This window comes from Populus nigra, chromosome 15 (assembly GCF_951802175.1).
Source record: "Populus nigra chromosome 15, ddPopNigr1.1, whole genome shotgun sequence".
Classification (NCBI taxonomy): Eukaryota; Viridiplantae; Streptophyta; class Magnoliopsida; order Malpighiales; family Salicaceae; genus Populus; species Populus nigra.
Genome location: NC_084866.1, coordinates 2,117,825 through 2,140,786, shown reverse-complemented (window position 1 = coordinate 2,140,786; position 22,962 = coordinate 2,117,825). Strand labels below are relative to the sequence as shown.

Below are 22,962 nucleotides of genomic sequence, written 5' to 3'. Positions count from 1 at the left end.
CAAATATGACGGTTTTGACCCAAAATGACCCGACACTTATTTTTTACCCTGGTCGACATGGTTTGACCCATATTGACTCGGTGGACTCGATTTTGATCGAAAATGACGGTTTTGACCCGAAACGGCCTGAAACTCATTTTTTACCCTGGTCGACATGGTTTGACCCGTATTGACTCGGTGGACTTGGTTTTGACCGAAATGACGGTTTTGACCCGAAACTCATTTTTTACCCTGGTCGACATGGTTTGACCCGTATTGACCCGGTGGACTCGGTTTTGATGGAAAGATGCGGATGACTCAAGAAAAATATATTTTTGAATTTTAAACTTTTTCTTAATTTTTTTGGATTTTTATAAATAATAATAGAAATAAAATGTCATTCGAGAAAATCTTGGTGAATCCAAAATTGGGTTACAACAGTAAGTGGAATTAGACAAAAGTGTTCCTTTTTCTTTACTGAGTTTCAAATTTTGATCCATAGAAAGTTTAAAAGGTCAAGATCCAAGAATGCTAAAGCTTGCTAGAATGTCTAGAGCAAATTTCCTCTAATATATTTGTATCCCTTGTGTTGTTTTGGCGATCTCGATTCCAAGAAAATACCTTAATTTCTCAAATCTTTGATTTTGAACTTGTTGTTGAGAAAGACTTTAATATCTTCGACAATAGTAGGAGAGTCACTTGCCATTATGATATCATCGATATATACTAGTACTGTCGTGAAAGAGTGATCGTCTTATTTAATGAAGAAGTTATAACCTAATTTGGACTCACAGAAGCTAAATTTAAGCAAAAAGGTGTAGAATTTTGAGTACCATTATTTTGACGCTTGTTTTAACTCGTAAAGACTCTTAAGTAGTCTACAAACTTGATTCAAAGCAACTAACCTTGTTTTGAATCTTTCAATGCTGTCATATGAATTATATTTTATCTTGTATACATATTTGCAATCAATAAGCCTTTTTCCATAAGGTAAATAAGTCATTATTCATGGCTGGTTAAACTCTAAAGCTTTCAACTCATTCTCTATGGTTATGCACCAATAAGGTTCATTAACAACTTGGGCATATGTTTGTGGCTCAGTATGAGAGGATATGGAAGTAGAGAAAACTTAAAAAGGTAAAGAGAATTTATTGTATGAAAAGGAAATTATTCAAATGAAATTGGTTACCTAAAGGAGCCTTAGTTATTGTGGCCTAGATTAGATTGGGAGAATTGAAGGAAGTCGGGTGACAATGAAAGTCTTGCAAGTATTTGAGAGCATGTTTCATCCTAGCAGACTTGCGCACATAAAGATAAGGAGTAAAAGGGTCTGATGTAGATGGTGAAGTTGTGGAAATAAAAGAATGATTTGAAGAGGAAACAAGATCTGATTATGGTGAATTGGTTTGAATACTTGTGTCATATGTGTTAGGAGAAATGTCTTTATTTAAAGATAAGTCAGTTGAATTAGAAGGTGAGCAAAAAGTGTCAAGTATTTGATAAAAAAAGAATGTAAATGTCATTCAGGGGATCTAAAACAAAACAATAATGAGAATTATATTGTTGTGGCTGTACCACAAGAGTTATTGTATTAGAAGAAGGAGTTTCGGATACAGGTGCCTTGAAAGGAAAAATTTGTTCATGTAACGTTACATCTCTAAACAGAAGGATTTCATTTGTTTCTAAATCTACCAACTTATAACCTTTCACCCCAAAAGGATAACTAAGAAAAACACATCTTCTTGCTCTGGAGTCAAACTTCTTCCTTCCCTAACTTAAAGTGGTGGAAAAACAGAGGCACCTAAAGACTCTCAAATGATGATATGTGGGATTAGTTTTGAAGATGGCTTCATAAGGTGTCTTGTTTTGCAGTAAAGGTGTAGGGATACAATTTATAACGTAAGTGGCAGTAAGTATACAATCATTCTAGAACTTAAGAGGTAAGTTAGCTTGAGTCTAAGAGCTCTAACAACATTTAAGATGTGTTAATATTTTCTCTCAATTATCCTATTTTGTTGTGGGATTTCTACACAAGTTCTTTGGTGAATGATACTATTTTTATGGAAGAAGTCTTGCATTTGAAATTCTGCTCCATTATCACTTATTAGGTATTTAACTTTAGCTCCAAATTGAGTATTAACAAGATTATAGAATGACTTTATAGATTTTCGTGTGCCTGACTTATTTTTAAATAAATAAACCTAGGTACTACGAGATAGGTCATCAACAATGATCAAGAAATATCTATGCCCATCATAAGCTGCCACAATACATGGCCCTATAAGTTACAGTGTATGAGTTTAAAATTGAAAGAAGATTTGTGTAGGCTTTCATTAAAAGAGAGTCTATGTTATCTTGCCAAAGGACAAATAGAGCATAGAGTTTCATTGATAGCAGAACATGAGTTTTTTTTTATTATTATAATAGGATCTCTAATTAGTTGTAATCTAGAGTTGGAAATATGGCCTAAACGATAATGCCATAAATTAGAATTATGACTGGTATTTGTAGCACAAGCAGAATGCAAACGATAAGTGTTAAAATACTTGGATTATATACACATCAAAACAGTAAGAGATACTTCAATATGCTGGAGATGATCAACAAGAAATGTTTTTAGTTAGTGTTAGAGCAGAAAAAAGATTGAAAGTAAATAAAGGAACACACAAAACATTCTCAAGGGTGATTAATTTGGAGAGTTTAACAGTGCCTATGTGCGTGACTGAAACATCTAGGCCACCGGAAAGTTTGATATTATATAAGACACAATGGCAGTGATTTTTGTAAAGAATATGGTTTTACAGATTATATGATTTATAGCTCCTGTATCTATGATCCAAGAAACATTGTTAATGTCAAAACATTTGTGTGAGTAAGTGGAGAGATAGGTTGTGATACCAGACATAGATGGAAGGCTTGTGAAGTTAGCCACAGGGATGGTTGAATTATGAGTCATAAAAAGATGGATATCTGCTGGTTTGTGTTTCTCATGAAGTAACTATTAAGATTTTCTAGTACTGATTTGAAATCAAATTCATCTTATCAATCTAATTCTTTGGAAAATCCTCAACTACAATCATATTGGATTGACTGGTATATATACATTTGGTCTTCTTCCCTTATTATATAACTTGTGACCAAAAAGGTATTCCACTAACTTGTAACATTTCTCCGTTAAATGACCACTCATATAACAATGACTACAAATAGGTGTTGTATTCCCTGCTTTGAAACAATCCTTCAAGAGATGCCCTTGAATCTTGCAATGTGGGCAGTAAGGTCTGTTAAATGGCCTAAACATTATGAATGTGTTTCTGGCATTCCCTTTAATTAAGTTAGTTAGAGCCCCTTTTAGTTGAAAAATTCATGGCCCATTTTATTGAGTGAGTCTCTCACAAAGTTCATTTCAAATCTCATATGCATTATCAACAAAGATGAAAGAGGACTTTACTGAAGGACTTGCAGAGTTATAAATCCAAAAAACAATCATATCGTTGCATCTTTCCCAAGCTTCCAGGAGGGGTCGTTGGGATCTAAAGGTTTTGTAATACTACCATCAACAAAACCGAGCTTGTTCTTAGCTCTAAAAGCTTTTTTCATGGCTCTTGCTCAAGTAATGTAGTTTTCTATTGTTAGGAGACCAGTCACCAAACTGAGAATTCATGTGTCATCATTATTAAGACAGTAGTTGTTATTTTGATCTGATAGGTTGTGGTGGAAACGCGAGGTTAATTTTATAGTAGAAGGTGGTGTTTGTTAATTTTCAGTTTCTTTCTCCATAGTTAGCTAAACAACCAATAGCTTTGATACCATGAAAGAAATGCTAGAGGTTTCAGAGGCAAAAAAAAAACAGGAAAAAAAGAAAGGCCGGAGAACAAGAAGGTTTTGGTTTAAAAAGCTTTCTCAAGCTTACATTACAAAGAGAAAGGAGGCTTATATATACGTGCATCAGGGCTAATGACAAAGGAGATGATTCCCACCCCAGCTGCATGACATGCTGGAAGCCTAAAAGAAAGGTAGAGAGGGAAGAATAAAAGGACAGAAGGGCATAATTGATCGCAGCGGAAAAAGGGAAAAATAATTATCCTTTCTCTTCCAACAACTTTCTATCCTCCTCCATATTCTTTAACAAACAAGGTCAGCCCTTCCACCAACCATGAATGAAATCAAATCAACAGTAGAAACATCCAATTGCAAAACAAAATGATACGAATTGAAAATGGAAAAGGGAGCAAACATGAAAGATTGCATATGATGATCATGCCTGGCTGCATCTCTTGCATGAGTTCACGTATACCCTGAACCTGTGGTCACTCGACACCTACTTAAGAAACACCTACTTAAGAAAGATTGTGACAATCAAGTACCTAACTTATCAATTAAGAATCATATGTGGTCCATATCCGAACCTGGCACAAAATTGATCCTTCGGATCATAGCTGCATATGTACTTTCCTTGAATGAAGTATATCCAACGTCACTGCAATACAAACGAGCAAATTGATCAATCAAGGATAAGTAAATAAATCAATAATTATTTCACAAATGGCAAGAAACATGAGCAAGACTCACCTAACAAATATCTATTTTTCTAGTATTTCTGTTGGGTGCGATCTTTGGGATCGATACAGGGAGTGAGGGGAGGGAAAGAAGGCACAGACTTCAATACGAACTTGCGCCCACTTTTCAAGCCTGCTGAAGAGCTCGATTGAAACTCTTGGATGTGACCACGAGGAGGAGAAACTCGTTTTTTATGAGGAGAACTTGCTTTAACAGATGTGACAGGGGTAGGAGATTCCTTAAATATTTCGGGAGTGTCGTCTTCCAGAATGTCATAAAGCCCACAACCGGAGTCCAGTGCTTGAGTTTTGGTCTCACCTAACCGAGTCATTGGCGTAATTGGTGAACTCCGCCACTGAAGAGAACCGCCAGATGAGAGACGGCCACTTTCAGGATACAAACAAAGCTGTGAAATAATTGCCGTGTCCCGCGTTTTAGATGAAGACGAAGCCATCATGATGGGGGAAGGATTTGGCAATGGAGTATGATCAGAAAAATCGGCTAGTTCATCAAATCGTGGTGAGAATTGTCCCATTGTTTCAGTGATGTTATAATCCAGTTCCTGGCTGTGGGGAACTACGTCCAGGGTTTTACTAGTTTTGCGAAGCTTGTCATTGCCATGTGAATTGCTAGGAGAACTTGTGGATTTTGCATAAGATGGCAGCATGGAAAAATCAGGCTCGGACGATAGAACATACCTACCAGGAAGGAGTCGGGATTTTGCTGCCTCCTTTCCATGGCTAAGAAAAAGGAACTATAAGCAATTCAAACAAAAAGGACTTAAATATTCTAATCTCTCCAGAAAAAAAAATACATCTTAATAAAAAAAATTTACCTTGAGTATTCGAATGACGGTGTTGGTGGTGTCAGGCTGTGCGGATCATATAGCTCGGCATGTAAAAATTTATTGTTTGCAATCATTTTGAGTTTGTTATCAGCCATACTTTCTAACCTTTCTTCATTAGCTCTATTGCTTACTATTTCTCCAGTCATACCATATTCTGTAAATACATTAACAAATATCATTCATCATTCCACTGGTAGAATATTGCTTTTCTTCTTTATGATGAAAGAGTAATGAATTATTCACCACTTCTATTTTCGGTGCTTCCAAACATTCTATGACACTTCCAGGTTTTCCCTAAATTATCTTTCACCAAACCACCAAAAGAACTTGTAAAATTTTCCACATGATATAGTCATTAGAATTAATGTCTTGTAAAGCTGGAAGGAGAATCCACAGAGGCTGAGAAATGAATTTTCAAATTTCTTGTAATTGCTAAAACTCTAATCATAATTTGTGGCAAATGATGGCAGCTAAAGAGTTGATTCAAAATTTAATTTCTGTGTAATTTCTCACCTTCTTTCCTACCATGGATATTTTTGCACCCTTCACATCGACAAGCGTTGGAGCATCCAACATTAGCCTTTTAAACATGACAGATAGAAAAGTTAGAAATATTGAGAACTGGTTATTGTGACAAAGATGATGGCAAAATCTGATATGAACAAAATACTACACCTGATAGCATTCACAATATTTTTTCACACACATTGACCTTTTGCAATTGCATCCTGTCTTATGCCTACCTGAGGACGGCGTAAACAGGCCTGCATCTTCCTGTGATAAGCAGACATGATTACCAAATTTCCCAGTCAAAAAATAAAATGAATTGCTAAAAAACCAAATGAGGGCTTGGTACCACAATGATTGCATGAAACTCAGTCACATGCTGTACAATCTTCGGAGCAAAAGCAAGTGGATTATGTGATTCTTTTTGTTGACGTGCTTCAAGAACAGTATCCTCATATTCGGGCCTGTTAAAGCACCCTTGGCAAGCACAAGTTTCGGCACAATAGATTCCAGCCGCAAAACAATCACAATATCTGGCCAAATAGTAGAGAGTTAAAAAAACAAAAGATTAACAAATTAAAAAAATTACAAATATGTGAATATGACTATTACCAAGAAAACTTGAAATCACTCACCGTTTCAAACATCTAGTCTTCTTACAGTTACAACGTTTGCAACCATCAACATCAGTGCTTGATACTTTCTTCCTGGAGATCATAAAAAGTTCAGTGGTGCAGCTAACATATATATATATATATATATATAGAGAGAGAGAGAGAGAGGAAAACAAAAGTTGAATATGAAAACTATCACATGATCTTGCCTTTTCTTCTTGGGGCTTGATTGGTTGAACTCCTCAAAATTGTCAGCATGCTCCGAGCTAAATCTCCTATTATTGTGTAGGGTTATCTGATGCTCAGGTGGCTGCAACTTATTTAAAGTTTCCTTGTTGTGAAGAGACTCGGAAATGGCAGAGCCTGTGGCAAGTGAAGCCTTAGTTTGGAGCACATCATCTCCCGCAGTTGAAGAGACTCTTTCAACTAAACTGGGTAGTTTGGAGCAACTAATTTTGTACCCAGCTGAATGGTGGCTCATGATAGGTTCTGATGCACTGCATCCTATTGGCAAAGTGTTGACAATGCTATTGAGATGCAAGCCAAAACCGGATGGCTTGGACACAAACATAGTTTGCTTCTTGCTGGAAGAGCTAGGTAACTTCACCTGAGATGAATCCAAAATCTCCAATTCTGTATTGGAAGATGATATTGAACCAATTATAGTGATTGCTGAATCAAGAGAATATGTGCCATCCATAGGAGTTTTCTGTTGAGCTTCTTCAAACTGAAGGCAGCGTCTACTCATGCCACGATGGAGCTGACTGACCTATATTTAATATTGAAATCACTCTACTCAAATTAAAATCCTGCTAAAATGTGATTGCAAAAGAAATAACGAGGGCCACTAGTTTCACGGTGGATATGTGAAAATGCACCTGACTTCCATTAAGTGGCATAACATATAAATTACATAAACCATGAGTGCGCATTGGTGCGTGTTTTTATCATGCAAGAATAGATTAAGAAATGAGTAGAGAAGTCATCACATGGACTCAAATAAGCAGAAGAATAGCACAGCAAGTCCACAACCTTAAATGGCATAGACTATCTGTGGAAAAAATTTTCTCCCACTTCACTTAAAAAACACAAGAATCACCACAATTTCCCCTTATCAGTTTTTTCTAGATGACCATCCACACGTGTAACTCCTCAACTGTTAGAGATTTGCAAGCTTCATAAATTTAACTAATCCTTATTATTAAGGTGAGGGCCAATGAACTAAAACGTGATTCATAGGAATGCTACTTGAAAAATTGGTTCCTAAATATGTGATCAGGAAGCACCACCCAAATAAAGCATGCTACTTGATAGGGTGCTTTTTTTCATAATAAATTCTCAGTAGCTATAATTTTAACTGAGCGATGAATTGAAAAATCTCATTTGAAATACACATGATTCATCAGCCACTCTGCTCTTAGGACGCCAACTTGGAAGATGACTTTTAAGATAGACTGATTCATACCTCTGAACCATGGTGTGTTATGAGTTGAACAGGTCCATGCAAGACAGTTCCCCCATCCTCACCATAATCTTCAAGTGGAGGAGCAGCCTGAAAAGGTTTAGGCAATAGTTGAGCGTAAATAGTTAACTTAAAAATTACTAGGCTAACATTCACATCTCTTCACATCAGGGCTCGCGGGTTCTACACTTTTACTCCTAGTTTCACAAAAGAAAACAAAAGCTGGTATTACCTGAGCCCCTGAAGTGTCACATTGTTGTTGCCTGGAAGCATGGTCCACAAGCAAGTCAGACACAAAATTTGGGCAGACATGAGATGGTCGTTCAACAATGTTTCCTTCCTCTTCAATTTTTTCCTTCTTAGTTTCAGATGTTGACTGCTCCTTAGGATCCTCTCCATCTTGCTCAGGCATGGCCTGAGACGCATCCCCTTTTGTCTCCATATCAATTATGCCATCTGATTCTAGTATATCTATTTTCGAGTTGGTTAAATTACTTTCTGATGACTGATGTGCATCGTCAGATCTTTTCACATTTTGGCTTACCAAATTAACAGAGTCTGCACAATCTACATCCACGGGATCAGATAAGTACTCATCAACGCACCCTGAGAAGCTGCCAGGTTGGTTTTGTTCAGAGTTGTTGTTGATATTATTGCTCTTCTGGACATCAATAATCAGCCTGCTATTCAAATAGGTGCTAGATTTCCTCAGGTCCTTTGGACCATCAGCAGACTTCTTGCTTCCACCATTATTCTTAGATATCTCTGCCCCAGATATCTGAGGACATTGAAACCTGGGAAAGATATAAACTTGCCACGTAAACAGTCTTTAAGCCCTAACTCATAAATTCAAAACTGTAAGAACAGCAAAATCAAGCATCTCAAACCTTCGCATGAAATTTGTTTGGCGGTCTGACAATGTCCGTGGTGACGTGAAGACAAGTGGAGGAGAATTTATTCCTAGGAGTCCTTGTGCTACATGCGAAGCCTTGACAGGCTTAATAGGGGATAGCCTGCTTACGTAATTAGAAAACGGGGATTCCTAGAAACATAGGAAACAGAGTAAACAGGATATCCGCAATCTTTTCTTTCATAGTTTTTTTTTTTCCAATTGAGAATATCCACAGTTCTTGATAACACGTACAGGACACTTTCTGGAGAACCCTCCATTTTCATCACATCAACAAAGCATCCAACAGCAAAAAATAAAAAATAAAACAAACAAACAGATTCCAATTACTCACCCACAAGTTGAGCCAGAAACAGAACAAGAGAAAATCAAAATCTTACACTCTCCACCAACTGTAGTTCCAAAAGAGAATTTCAATTCATCCACACACCACACAGCAAAAATAATAAAAGTAAGTAATCATAACAGCCTCCACAGCATTTTTCTCTTTGATTGGTCTTCATTTAACACATAATACATCAAAAAACCATAATCCACGTACAGGTAGGTCCGATACAACTCTTTGTACTTGAACAAAACTAAATGCCCTAATTGAGAAACAAAGACATGTTTGCAAAAACCATCATATTCAATACATCCCTCCATCAGAAAGCCAATAACACCACCATTGTCACTTCAAAACCTATTCCTACAACAACACCAAAATCTCATCGCAAAGTCTACAATCCCTATGAACCAAATATCTTCAACTTTGATCATCAATTAGTAATTAGTAAATAGAAGCAATTTCACATATCTCCGCCAGCATAAAAAAAAAATGCATCCCTAATTTTAAGCCCTTCCACTGAAATTGAACCAAGAAAAATCACAATCAGATCCTTAAAGGCACACAAATGTTAAATAACCAAACAAAATTCCTTTAAAAAAAACATCAAAAAAATTTGAAGTGAATTAAATTAAAAAAATAAAGAAATGAAGTTACTTGAACTGGAGGAGAATCTGATAAACTGACAGTGGTGGTGGCGGAGATGGTGGTTGTTGCGGTGGTGATGGTGGTGGTTTTAGGAGAATCCATGAAATGAAACCCTATTTTAGTTTAGTTTCTTGTCTTTTTTTTTTTTAATGCTTGAAATCTTTTTCTGTCAGGGTGAAACTGATGGTAGAAAAAATTGTTGATAGTTTTTACTCTTTTTTTTTAAAAAAAAAAAAAAATTGGTTGAGAGAGTGAAGGCGAAGAAGATAAAAATAAAAGAGACGTAAGGCTATTTACTCGGCTTTTTTAAAACAGAGCGGGAAGTTTTTTAACTGCTTCTGTGGGCCTCAGAATGTTTGGGCTTTTTCTTAGTGGGCTCTATTTGAATTAATGAGAAAATACTTTTTATTGAGAAACAATTCGGGCCCATCCTGGCTAACACCCATCTCGAGTTACTAGGGAGAAACCATACCCCGACTTACTGCCCCGAGGTTTAACTGCAAATTAAGGTAACGTTTGGGAACGCGGTTCAACCTGTGTTCTCAAAAAATTTGATTTTTTTTATTAAAATATAATATAATTTGTACATTTTAGATCTTTTTGATGTGCTGATATCAAAAATAATTTAAAAAAAATGAAAAAACACCATTGGTATGCATTTTGACACGAAAAGTTATTTGAAAAGCACCCGCAACCAAACTGCCAAACAAACTCTAAGTGGATGTTTGGTGTTGTGGCTGCGGGTGAGGTTCGCCCGTAGCCACAGCTATTAATGTTTGGTAAGCTAAGAAAATCAGTTTTTTATTTGTGGAACCCACTTGTAACTGTGGTGTGCCACAGGTTTCCAAGAAGCAGCTAGAAGCTCCTTCTTGTAAGGAATAAAACGTATAAATAGTGGAGCATGCTCTGCTATTCCAATCGGACCGATCCGGTTCGAAGCTATTGAACCGGGTCCGACCCAACAAAGTAAAAAAATATATTTTTAATTGTGTTTTATTAAAAAAAACTAGTGTTAAATATTATTTAATGACACTACATAAATTAGTTGAAGATCACTTGATAATATAGCATTTGTAAAATTTGATCGCAATCCCAATTTTATTTCTGATTATATTTTATCTGATATTGTTGCGCTCTTAAGAAATTTGTGAAAAATATAGTTCTTGTCGGATTTATTTCATACGTGATGAAATTGTAGAGAGTTTAATAGAACAAAAAAAAATATTTTATATAAAGTATTATTTATTTCATGATATAATAGTAATAGTTAAATCTATAATATTTAAATTAAAAACCATCAATATTAATATATATTTTTTAAATTATTTTATAACCTCAATTTCAAAAGCATTCTTAATCAAACACATTAAACTATTTTTTGGTCAACCTCAATTTTAATCACAGTTTTAATCAAACATATATTTTTCCAAATCAACCTCAACTAAAAGTACTTTTTATAAAACAACTCTTTCAAACCAGAACCACAACAGCAGCCGCAATACTAAACGCATCCTAATACGATGGATATGTTGTTTTTAAAAAATATTTTTTAATTAAAAGTATATTAAAATTATTTTTTTATAATTTTAATATTAGAACCATTGCTTATAGTGAACATCCTAAAAAAAAATGTTTTATTAAAACTGTTATAAAATAAATTTTTACATATAAAATAAATAAAAAGTATGTATTTATTAATTAATGAAAAACATGTTATTTTAACTTTTATAAAATTAAGATTTTAAATGCAATTATATGCCATATGATTTTTTTTTCTATGGCTTGAAAAAACAAATTACCAAAATACTGAATTATATATTTCCAGGTACAATGTCAAGAAACTCATGTATTTTCTTATAATACATGCATCTAATAATAAAATTAATGAAGAATAAAAACAGAATCTATCACAAATCAATTCAAGAAGGCAATGAGTTTGGTCGGAAATTATTTAAGTGCCTGGACATAAACATGTTTGGGAGTGTGGTTGTGGTTGCTTTTTTATTCGGAAATGTATCAAAATAATATATATATTTTAATTTTTAAATAATTATTTTTTATATCAGCGCATTAAAATGATCTAAAAACACTCAAAAAATATCAATTTAAAGCAAAGAAAAAAATAAATAAAATTTAAATTTTTTTAAAAGTGCTTTTGAAACGCAAAATCAAACCGGGCATAATATAAATGTAGAAACCAATCAAATCTCATCAAGTGAAGGGAATTCGTTCTTTCTTGAGTTTTGGATAAACTGTTTTCTTATTTTAAATCATCTTTAAGAATTATATTAAATTACGTATTAATAAACTAAAACATAATTAATAACAAATCTTCATTTATGAATCACAATATCATGAAATAAAAAAAAATCGAGATGATTTGAGTTTAAAAATTATTGTTCAAAATAATATTATTTTCATTTTTTTAAAATTAATTAACTCAAGTTATTCATCTAACTCGTAAACTCGTTCTAGAACCAAACCGACTTTAATAATTCTATTCAATTCAAAATTAATATCATCAAGTTGGGCTTAGCCCTCATTGATACAGTGGGCCCAGTTATGTAGAACAAAACTAACGTGGTGTTCTTTATTGTTTGTTTATCAAAAAAGAAAAAGTCTCTTGCCTACAAAGTTAGACCGCTGGCGTTTTATGGATAGTAGTACAGTCAAAATACTATTTGTTTAGGATTTGAATTTTTTTTTGTTTTATTTTTTTCATATTTTTAAATTATTTTAATGTATTATGTTAAAAATAAATTTTAAAAAATTAAAAATATTATTTTAATATATTTTCAAGCGAAAAACACTTTAAAACATAACCTCCACCACACTTTCATTCTGCATTAATTGATCATGGTAATATAATGAAGTTTTTTATAAAATTTCATTTGTCTTTATAATTTTTTTAAAAATATATTTGTCTTTATATTTTATTTTTACTTACCAATTAATCATTTTTTGAAAATTCCATAGTCCTTGTATATTATTAAAATTATTTTTTAGTCCTTGTAAAAAACTTTTTACAATTACATTAATGCACAATTACTCGTAATTATGTGATGGTTCATCTCTCTCTCTCTCTCACCCCCCCCCCAAACACACACACGTGCACGCGTGGATATATTGGTTCTTTCTTAATATTTAACTATGTCTTTTTTTTTAATGAAAAACAAGAGTTTTATTAATAACAATTAAAGTCATTGTCAAAAAACCAATCAAGTGAAAGTTCTTTGAGTTTGAAACTTGCACAAAATCACATTATCTTGTTCTTAATTTTTATTAAATAAATGGGGATGGTGAGATTCAAAATCGTAACCGCTTGGTCATCAAGACTCTAATACCATGTCGAAAACTCATCTCAACCCAATAGCTTAAATTGTTAGATAAAGTCCCAGGATATGATTTATATTATTCTCTAACAGCCACTAAGAACATGACTTAAACAAAGAAGAGAATATCAAATTACATTACTTAAAAAGCAAATAACCTCAAAATAAATTCATAATAAAATAAACTCAACTCACTTAAACTCCTTGTTTTGCTAAATAATTCACAACATAATTGTTTTTTAATTAAGAACATGCTTAGAAAACACATAAGCAAATTATATGAACTACATATATTTTCTTCTTAATCTAAGTAATAGCATTGTATATATGAACTGCATTTTCTTCTTAATTACCCTTAACTACATATACATGTATTTGAGAAGCTGAAATTGATTCCTATATATCCTTTGCTCATATTGTTGAAAACAGAGATTAATTACTAATTAAGTTACTAATTAACCACAATAATGCGTTGCCCACAAGTGAGTGAAGGGTTGTGCCCTAAGGAAGCCAGAAGGTTTAGCTGAAAAAACTATGAATGGTCATTTTTGGGCACTCTGAAGCACAAGGGAAAAGATATTGGAGGACTAAAAAGCAAAAGAAAAGAGGAGACTTTTATCATCTCCACCACCTCACGTGCATGGAAATCCTAACACTCATGATCACGTACAGCATTTTCCTTTATAAAAACTTCCATGGTTTTTATCCCTTCATAGTTCACTAGAAAGAAAATAATTTTACTTTGTTCTAATAATATTCGTCATATATCAATGTATTCTCATGACCTTAACTCTCATATTTATATCATCATCGACCTCTTTTGAAACTAGCTTAATCACACCATCTATATATATATATATATATATATATATATATATATATAAGCGGCTAGCCATGCAGCAGTTCATATAAAGTATTTATCTTGTGCAATTAATTCACACAATCTTGAACAAACTCAATCGAATGAGTGCTAATTTATAATCAGACTTTCATCCATTCGTATAGCAGGAGGGACCAAAAGAAAGAAAAAAGAAACGATGTCTAGTTTTTTACTTTTTACTTTTACTTTTTGTTTAGAAACTATTTGCTTTTATGTTTGGAATTGTATTTAGTTTGAAAAAATATTAAATTGATGTTTTTTTAGTGTTTTATGATGATTTTAAGAAAAAAATTCAAAAAATTAATTATTTTAATATATTTTCAAGTAAAAAATACTTTTAAAAAATATCATGCATCATAGTGTATATATTTATATTAAATAAATTTTTGGACACGCACAAATACGTACGTAGACATGTTACATTAAGAGAGAAAATGAAACTGTTTTGATATGTATGGATGAAACAAGAAAAATGAATTTAAATATTCTTGTAATTTCAGCATGGATCGAAGGTGGCATCTTGTAATTAATGGGGAGAGTAAAAAAGAGAAAGTAGAAGAAAGAAAGCAAGAATGCATACGTTATGGAGCTACTGAGGGAGGGTTCGGTCATGGTCATGCATGGAAGCATTTCCCGAAGAGAATCGAATCCCCCTTTCTTTTTGCTGCTTTATCACAGTTCTGCTACAGTCTTCTTTAACATTCCCCAAGAAAATGATGGGTGTGTTGCCTTTCATGGTGTTTAAATTTCTATCACTAGCTCGCAATTGTTTCTCTTCTCTTTCTTTAAAGGGAGGAGAGAGAGAGAGAGAGAATGGGCAATCGAGAATAAAACTTAAGAGAGGATTGAGAATATTAATTATGAGAAGCTACAGCAAAGGAAAATGACAGTGAAAAAGCCATTACAGTAGTGAAGAAGAAGAAGAAAAAGGAAAAGAAAAGATGGTCAAAATCTGAAACCTCGAAGACTTCTCTTCCATCATCAGCTTCGACTATCTTTATCGAGACTCTACCATTTATTTTCTTTTTCTTTAATCTGGACCTTATTCTCTTAATCAATCAATTAATTACATCCTCCCTCCGAAGTCCGAACCTTCCAATCAAATACTCTGTACAGAAGAAGAGATCGAGAGCTATATATAGCCCTATTGCTCTTCTTTTCTTTTCTCAAGAAATGTGAGTAGAATATTTAATTGAATTGCAAAAAGACTTTCCTTGAAGTTACAACTAACCCTGTAACTTTTACTTTAACTTCAACTATATATGTTCAAAATATCAAGCTTGAAAGTTCGTCTTGTTGGCAAGTAATATTTATGTTCATTTCCTAGTTATCAACAAAGGTTCAATTTACATAATTAAGTTTAGTTAACAATATCATTGCACGTGCTTCGTTGGAAGTCAGGTCAATTTTTTTTTGTTGTAAAAAAAATTTGTAGGTGTTGTTAATGTATATTCTAGCAAAACAAAAGGATTTAAACTACACCGGGATTAGTCTCATGTGACCTAATGGACTTGACAGGTCCAAAAACAACCTGAATGATCAATAAAAATATAGTTTGATAAAAAAAAATCAAGATAATTTAAAAAAAAACAAAAAAAAACATATTAGATCAACTCAGATTAACTCAGGTTAACCTGCCAAATTCACTACTTAGTTCATGAGACTTAGATAACCCTATAGAAAGCAAATAAAAAAAAATTATAAAACTCATTTCTTAATAAACTCAATGTTAAAGAATGAAGTTGAAAACAAAATTCAACTTAAAAAAATGAGTCAGGTTAACCCTAGTTAACTTGTCATACCTGAATCATAAGACCAGAATAACACTATATAAAACAAATTAAAATAAATTATGAAACTCAATACTCAATCAACTCAATATTAAAATATGGGATTAAAAAGATCAATTAAAAAAAACATAGAAAAATTCCCCGAGTCAATTGACCAAAATCATGATCTGGATCATGAGATCGGGATAACCTTATAGAACTTAAATCGAAATAAATTATGAAGCCTAATTCCCAATCAACCCAATATTTAAGGATGAAATTAAAAAATTCAATTAAAAAGAACAAAAAAAAATCTCAAGTCAACCAGTCTAACTCGGGACTTGAGTCATAAAACCATGATAACCCCATAAAAAGCAAATAAAAAAATTTATGAAGTTCAATTCCTAATGAACCTAATACTGAATGATTAAAATAAAATAAAAGATAAAAATGACTCAAATCAACCTGGATTAACTTGTCAAACCCAGGTTAGGAGACCATGATAATTTCATAGAAAGCAAATAAAAAAATATTATATAGTTTAATTCTCAATTAATCTAATGATGATGGATGAAATTAAAAAAAATCAGTTAAAAAAGGACAAAAAAACCCCAAGTCAACTTGGCTGACTTGCAAAACTCGCGACTTAGGTAATGAGACCGTGATAACTCCATAGAAAAAATAAAAAAAAAAACCTAAGTCAACCTAGCTAACCTGAGTCAATTAAAAAATGGACAAAAAAAAACTTGAGTTAACCTGACTAACACGCAAAACTCGCAATCCGAGTAATAAGACCGTGATAACTCCATAGAAAACAAATTGAAAATAATTATGAAACTCAATTCTCAATCAACTCAATATTAAAGGATGAAGTTGAGAAAAAAAATAAATTAAAAAATAACAAAAAATAACTCAAGTCAACACAACTAACCCATAAAACTCACAATTTGGGTTATGAGACTAGGATAACTCCATAGAATGAAAATCAAGATATTATAAGTCTAATACTCAATAAACTCAATGTTGAAGAATGAAATTAAAAAGAAAATCTAAGTTTGAAATAAAAAAAATCCTTAAGAATTTTGAATATCAAAATAAAAAAGACCTTGACATTTCACTATTCATTGCTACAGTGAAATGCCAAGGCTTTTTAGTATATGTTAAATGTATACTTAATAAATTATTATTTCTTAATTATCGTTTTAGCCATCTTTTATATATATATATATATATATATATATATATATATATATATATATATATAACTTTTTTGAAATACAATAAAATTCAAATTCTACTAATTATTATTTTTAATAATATTTTGTTCATGATATATATATTAATTTTTCAATGGTCAAGAGAATTAATTAATATATTTGCAAGTGAGCTAGCAGCTGAGATGACAATAATTAAGTTGTAAAGAGTTAAGTAAGAAGAGATGATATTTCTAGTTTCAAACTCTACAACTTGTATTTCTTAACCCACATGTATGTGTTTGATCGTTGGGGACCTCAAGTTGACATGCTCTTCCCTGTTACTTGGTTCTTGAGAGGAGCCACAAACTCATGAATCTCAGTGTGTTTATGATATAAAAAAAATAGCCAATTCTTATATTTAGATGAAGTAGAATTTGATCATATATACCAGTTAAATAGAGGATATATAGAAATTAAATTTCAATCTTGTTCAGTGATTAAATTAATTTAGTTTCGTATTACAAGTACTCTTGTAAAAGTTAATCAAAGCTTTCATATGTAGCCACAATTCAAAGATTACAAGTAAAGAAAAGAATTGGGGTTTTGCATTTGAAAAATCCTTTTGACTTATTTTCACAATCAAGTCCCAGGAAGTACAAAATAAAAGGAATATTCAAAATTGAAAAGTAAGCACCATTTTTCCTATATAGTGACTGCTGGCATGCAGGTGGGTTCTCAAAGTATATTATTGAAAGGAGACATGACCTCTTAGATTGTTATTCTACGATAAGATCACAAGAAGTGGGGTCTTCTCCTGGCTTTCTTTTTTCTTTTTTCTCTCCTTTTTTTAATATGTAGAATATCCAATTTGTTAGTAACAAATGGTGAATTTTGCTCCTCCTTATCCAATCCTGACTCCCAAACATAGGCCATTCCCTGACCCCCCTACTCGCATGAATCCCTTCGTTCTAATTGTAAGACAAAATATCATCGAGGGCCCTAAATTGTCATAGTCAAAAGGTTTCAATCTCCTTTGGTTCATTGTTTACAGGGATAAAAAGATGTTGATTTGGCTTTGTTGTGGTGACAGGTTACAATGCATACTTTATGTGGGGACACAGGGCAGATGCAGTTCTAGAGAGCCTCATAAACTCCACAAAATCTTCAATTCCAATTGATCTATATTCTGATATGCATGGTGATAGGTATATATATACATGCAGGCTAACTTAATTGAAGCAAATATTATATATCTATCAACCATCATGTTATATACTACAGCAATGATCGGCACATGACTTCTGAGAGAGTAGCAAATAAATGGGACAAGAAATTACATCAATGGAGTTCTGATGCAATTTTACAACTGCATATTTAAGTGGATATATACATGTTTATACTTTATACGCCTATACACACAGTGAGACTTGATGATTGGTTATGATCATGCCCTAGCTAGCAATAGGCTATTGAGAAGGGATTAGCGTTCGTGGATGTTAGTTAATTTGGTTCTAGAAGAGGTGATCATCATGTGATTGAATTAATCATGATAAATATGTATGTCCATGTAATAATTATTTGGTCTCAACTTGAGCGTTCCATATATCATATTTTCTAGGGATTCCATTGTTCAAGGAAGCAAAGTGAAGAATATGAAAAAGAAAGCCTAACCCTCCTGCCTACATCAAGCTTACCCCATTATCGAGGTCTAAAACAAGTATAAAAATAGCCTTAGCCCCAATACGTAAATCACAAGTTCCTAAACAATCTATTGCTCTTTCAACTACTAGGTTTCCCACTTCATTTCTGTGCCTACTGATTCTCCTCTCTTTCAACTTTCTGCCTTCTCAAGGTAAGGCCCTTGTTCTCTCTTTTCTTTTAGACCTAACAACTTATCATGTTGGTCACACTTTCTCTTCTAGTGTTCGGATATTCAAGCTCCACTGTTTAAACCATTTCTATACTTTGATGTTCTTAGAGTAATAATAAATTAATGAAGCATTAAACCATATATAGTATGCTATTCTAATCCAATCTTCGTGATCATTTGTAGTATAGAATTTCTACTAGAACAATGTTGGTTATAAAAATTTTAGCATCTTAATGCACTGATGACTGGCAAATTTGAACATCTAGCTAGCCAGAGAAGGGAAGATGAGCAGACCAGGAGATTGGAATTGCAGGTCATGCCAACATTTGAACTTCCAGAGGAGGGACTCGTGCCAGCGTTGTGGGGACCCCAGGCCCGGAGAGAGAGATCATTATGGAAGTTTTGGTGGAAGATCAGGGGGCTCGTTCGGATTTACGGGGCCTGATGTGAGGCCTGGTGACTGGTATTGCTCGGTTGGCAACTGTGGAGCTCACAACTTTGCTAGTCGTTCAAGCTGCTTCAAGTGTGGTATGTCCAAGGATGAATCCTCTGGTGGTGGGCTTGATGCTGACATTTCATGGATGAGAGGTTATGGCTTCGGCGGAGGCAGCGCCTCTAGCCGCTCTAATTGGAAATCCGGAGACTGGATTTGCACCAGGTTGATTATTATTATTTTATTCATTGCCCCTACATGCATATTTATTTGAACTTTTTTAAATCTGAAAAATATTTAATTTGATATTATTTCATGTTTTTTTAAATAAATTTCGCAGGTCAGGTTGCAACGAGCACAACTTTGCTAGCAGGACTGAGTGTTACAGATGCAATGCACCAAGAGAATCAGGCAGCAACAAGTCTTCGTATTAATCATCAATATCGATCGCATTTTTGTGTAAGAAATTGCATTTTCTTAATACAAGCCCTTATGTGCTTACAGTTTTCAGTTTCATTAGGCTAATATTTGCTGTCCATGGCTCAAATTTTAGGTACTGCAGTCCTTCAAGGAGAGAATTAATCAACAAGGTTCCTGAGAAATCTTGGATTGACCAGCTTTTCGCTCTTAGTGACCTCTATTTTTATTCATTTGGATATCTGTGGACTTGTGCTGAGGAGCTTTAGAAGGACGATCATGCATTGCTGGGAAGTGAGACTAAATTCAAGGAGAGCTATATGATCGCTAGTTATTTATTTGTCAGGTTTCTTAAATATAGACATGTAGTCCTGTGCTGGTATCGATATTATCGATCGATCTTTGTGCTTTGAGACAGTTTTCAAGCCCTTCATTATGTGTTTAATTTATCTAAATTAATGAAATTCCTCTCCTTGTTGATAGAGTTATATATAATATGTTTAAAACCCTTCTTTTTTTTTTTTTGCATTGCGATGTTTCTAGTATAAGGTTTATTACAAGACTGCTTTTTCTTGCAGTGGTCCAAGGAATATTTGACTTGAAACTGTAAATTAATTATCAGCAATCTCCATCTCCGCGTACAAAAGCAATTAAAAGGAATTGTTTCATGGACCACAACGGGATCTTTTTGGTTAAACCAATGCAAGAGAGTTAATGGATCTTGGATTCAAAGAACATGTTCGAGAATTTAATTAATTAGCCTTGATTTAACACATCCGTAGGGACAATATAATCATCATATATATCTTCTAAAGAATGAAAGATATTCCACTTCGATATTATAAGAGAATTCGATGCATGCAAACTGCAGCTTCAAGAATATACAGGAAGCTAAACCAAAGCCATAATCAAATCCTAGCTAGGTTTGAATAACTTTGAGCCACCTGTGGAGGTACTTCTCGGAATTCAGCAAGAAAGTAAACCAATCAATACTAGCATGCATAGCCTATACATCTAGGTCTTTTATACCGATGTAGAAAAATGCTGTTCCTCAAGGATGTCCTCTCCTTAAGGAGAACACTTCTATAATTTAGAAAAATCAAAATGGACCTTATATTCTATGAGTTCCAGGCCTAGAACGTACATTAATCAATGATGATCAACACAATATGTATCAATCAAGCTTAGGGTTACTCTCATCACAACATGATATTCATGTTCTTTTCTTCCTTGTTAGAGACAACATGATGTTTTCGATCTCCAGCCGTTTCTTAATTTGAAGTTTTTGCTCATGTTATTGCAATAGCACTCTTATACTCATTTATAAACCCTAAGCTTGCCTTCGCACATTTGATATCATTAATTGTACAAGACATTATAAATGATAGATTTTTGGTTTTAATCAATATGATGAATGGTCTCATTATAATTGATAAAAAGGGAAAGTTACTGCTCACTCTTCTACCTCGCTCGTAGCAATGGAAAAGTAAGATATTAATTTATGATATGCTTAGATTTTCTTTAAGAGCCCCCCCTGCCAATATATATATATATATATCAACTTTATGGGCTTTGATATTTAACGGATAGGGTTAGCTTTGTATAATCTAAAGAACTTCGAATTTCAGCAGGGATTGGGTGAAGATATTAAAAAAATAAAATAATTCACATAGGATTCCAAAGCTTTTAAGCTAACCTTTCATGGGTTCCCTCATTGACCTGATCTCAGGTATATGTTTAACATGGAAAACATTTGATTGGTCAAAAAGTAACCACGCATTTATTAGTGTCTGTTCCTACTACACTCCATTATATAGCTTTTAGCAAGGTTCTTTGTTACCCTTTAAGCATGGCTTTATGTTACTTCGTATGCTTTGTTGATATTAGTGAAGTGTACTTACCCATTTAATCATACAGCCTTGGTGTCCAAACTGACGTAGCAATTATTTGTAAAGGGTTTTTCGTGCCAGGGTTTCCACTGCCTTAATTGCCATGATTGACCACAGTTTGCTGAAGGTTAATTTCATCAGCTGTGTATGGAGTTCTTCAGTAAACATTATTTGGTTTCAGTTTGAAGCTTGTCAGGTGATCATATATAAGAGAGTGGATTGTTTAGTTCTAGAGAAGACGTTCGATGGCTCTCTTTGATCTATTCCATAATTATATGAAAAAATAATATCGTTTTAATTTTATCAGAAATTAGTATAATTAACATTGTTATTAGAAACTCAACTGCTTAGGGAAATGCAAATTTTTAAAATTGTTTTTGCCTTTTAAGCTGACAAGGGCAGGACATGAAGTACTAGATCCACTTTCTTTCATTTGCTTTGTAAAAGATGAGACACAAAGCTAAATTTTATGATAAATGTAAAAGAAATTAACCTTGGATGATTACAAAGAAAAAATAATTCATGGAGATGGAGGTTTGGTGGTAAATAATCCATCCCTCATTAAAAGATTGCTAATAAATGGAATCAAGTAATAATTTCATGATGAATTAGTGAATTATGTATTTTTATTTTATTATATATACCATCTCTTTATAAAAACAAAAAAAAACAAAACAACCATCATAAAACCAAATGCTATGGGTCAAGGTGGCAAAATTAATTTTTCTTTTATAATAATCATAATATTATTGATGTAGGAAAGCTAAACTTATATTTGTGTATATTGTTCGTGCCTTTAAATAGACATTTCATACATTACAGGTCATTGATTCTTACTATATATACATGATTTGATGTAGAAATTATGAAAATTATAAAGTAAATGGAATAAAGAATTATAGCAGGGAATCTCTCAATAGAGTGATGCATACAGAAGATCCATGCAGGATTTCTGCACTTAAATCCTGCATGGAATCTCTGTATATATTTTCATATTTTTTCAGAAAACAATTTATTAACATTAAAAAATGTATAAAAACACAATTGTCAAAAAGACTATCACAAAGAAATTAACCTTGGGCTAAAAATTAGCATAAGAATAGCCTTGGTTAAACCAAAAAACATAAAAAAATAAAAGTTTAAATTAATTACTCCACATGATTTAAAATTTGTCAATATCCGACCTCAAACTCTTCAAAAGAATTTAATGTGAACCTTAGATACCACTAGAAAGCCAATGACAAACTAACAATAGATAGCAAGTTTGAGCTTTCATGTAGTGTTTTCGAACTTTCAAGGACTTTTATGAAATTCAATCATATCT

The 22,962-nt window shown here is 33.1% G+C and overlaps 2 protein-coding genes across 6 annotated transcripts; one reads left to right on the top strand and one right to left on the bottom strand.

Moving 5' to 3' along the window:
- Positions 1-4,046: 4,046 nt before the first annotated feature.
- On the bottom strand, positions 4,047-10,108 carry LOC133674136 (CRC domain-containing protein TSO1-like). Of its 3 annotated transcripts, XR_009835124.1 has the most exons (13): positions 9,862-10,108; positions 8,857-9,011; positions 8,202-8,763; positions 7,973-8,059; positions 6,717-7,276; positions 6,529-6,600; positions 6,243-6,426; positions 6,062-6,160; positions 5,900-5,966; positions 5,375-5,540; positions 4,552-5,279; positions 4,389-4,459; positions 4,047-4,300 (listed from the first exon to the last, which is right to left on the bottom strand). XR_009835124.1 is itself a non-coding variant. In XM_062095129.1 (12 exons), the coding sequence occupies exons 1-11, from the start codon at positions 9,952-9,954 to the stop codon at positions 4,571-4,573; spliced, it is 2,754 nt and encodes a 917-aa protein (XP_061951113.1). In that variant the 5' UTR covers positions 9,955-10,108; the 3' UTR covers positions 4,047-4,459; positions 4,552-4,570. The 3 variants fall into 3 exon arrangements, 2 of the variants coding, with proteins under 2 accessions (XP_061951113.1, XP_061951114.1); XM_062095129.1 differs by having other exon boundaries at positions 4,047-4,459; XM_062095130.1 differs by lacking the exons at positions 4,047-4,300; positions 4,389-4,459 and having other exon boundaries at positions 4,996-5,293.
- An 8,613-nt stretch (positions 10,109-18,721) lies between these two features.
- Positions 18,722-20,268, top strand: LOC133674282 (uncharacterized). 3 transcript variants are annotated; one of them, XM_062095328.1, is made up of 4 exons: positions 18,722-18,881; positions 19,166-19,557; positions 19,673-19,791; positions 19,895-20,268. In XM_062095328.1, the coding sequence occupies exons 2-3, from the start codon at positions 19,184-19,186 to the stop codon at positions 19,764-19,766; spliced, it is 468 nt and encodes a 155-aa protein (XP_061951312.1). In that variant the 5' UTR covers positions 18,722-18,881; positions 19,166-19,183; the 3' UTR covers positions 19,767-19,791; positions 19,895-20,268. The 3 variants fall into 3 exon arrangements, with proteins under 3 accessions (XP_061951312.1, XP_061951309.1, XP_061951311.1); XM_062095325.1 differs by having other exon boundaries at positions 19,886-20,268; XM_062095327.1 differs by having other exon boundaries at positions 18,764-18,881; positions 19,170-19,557; positions 19,886-20,268.
- Positions 20,269-22,962: the final 2,694 nt, after the last annotated feature.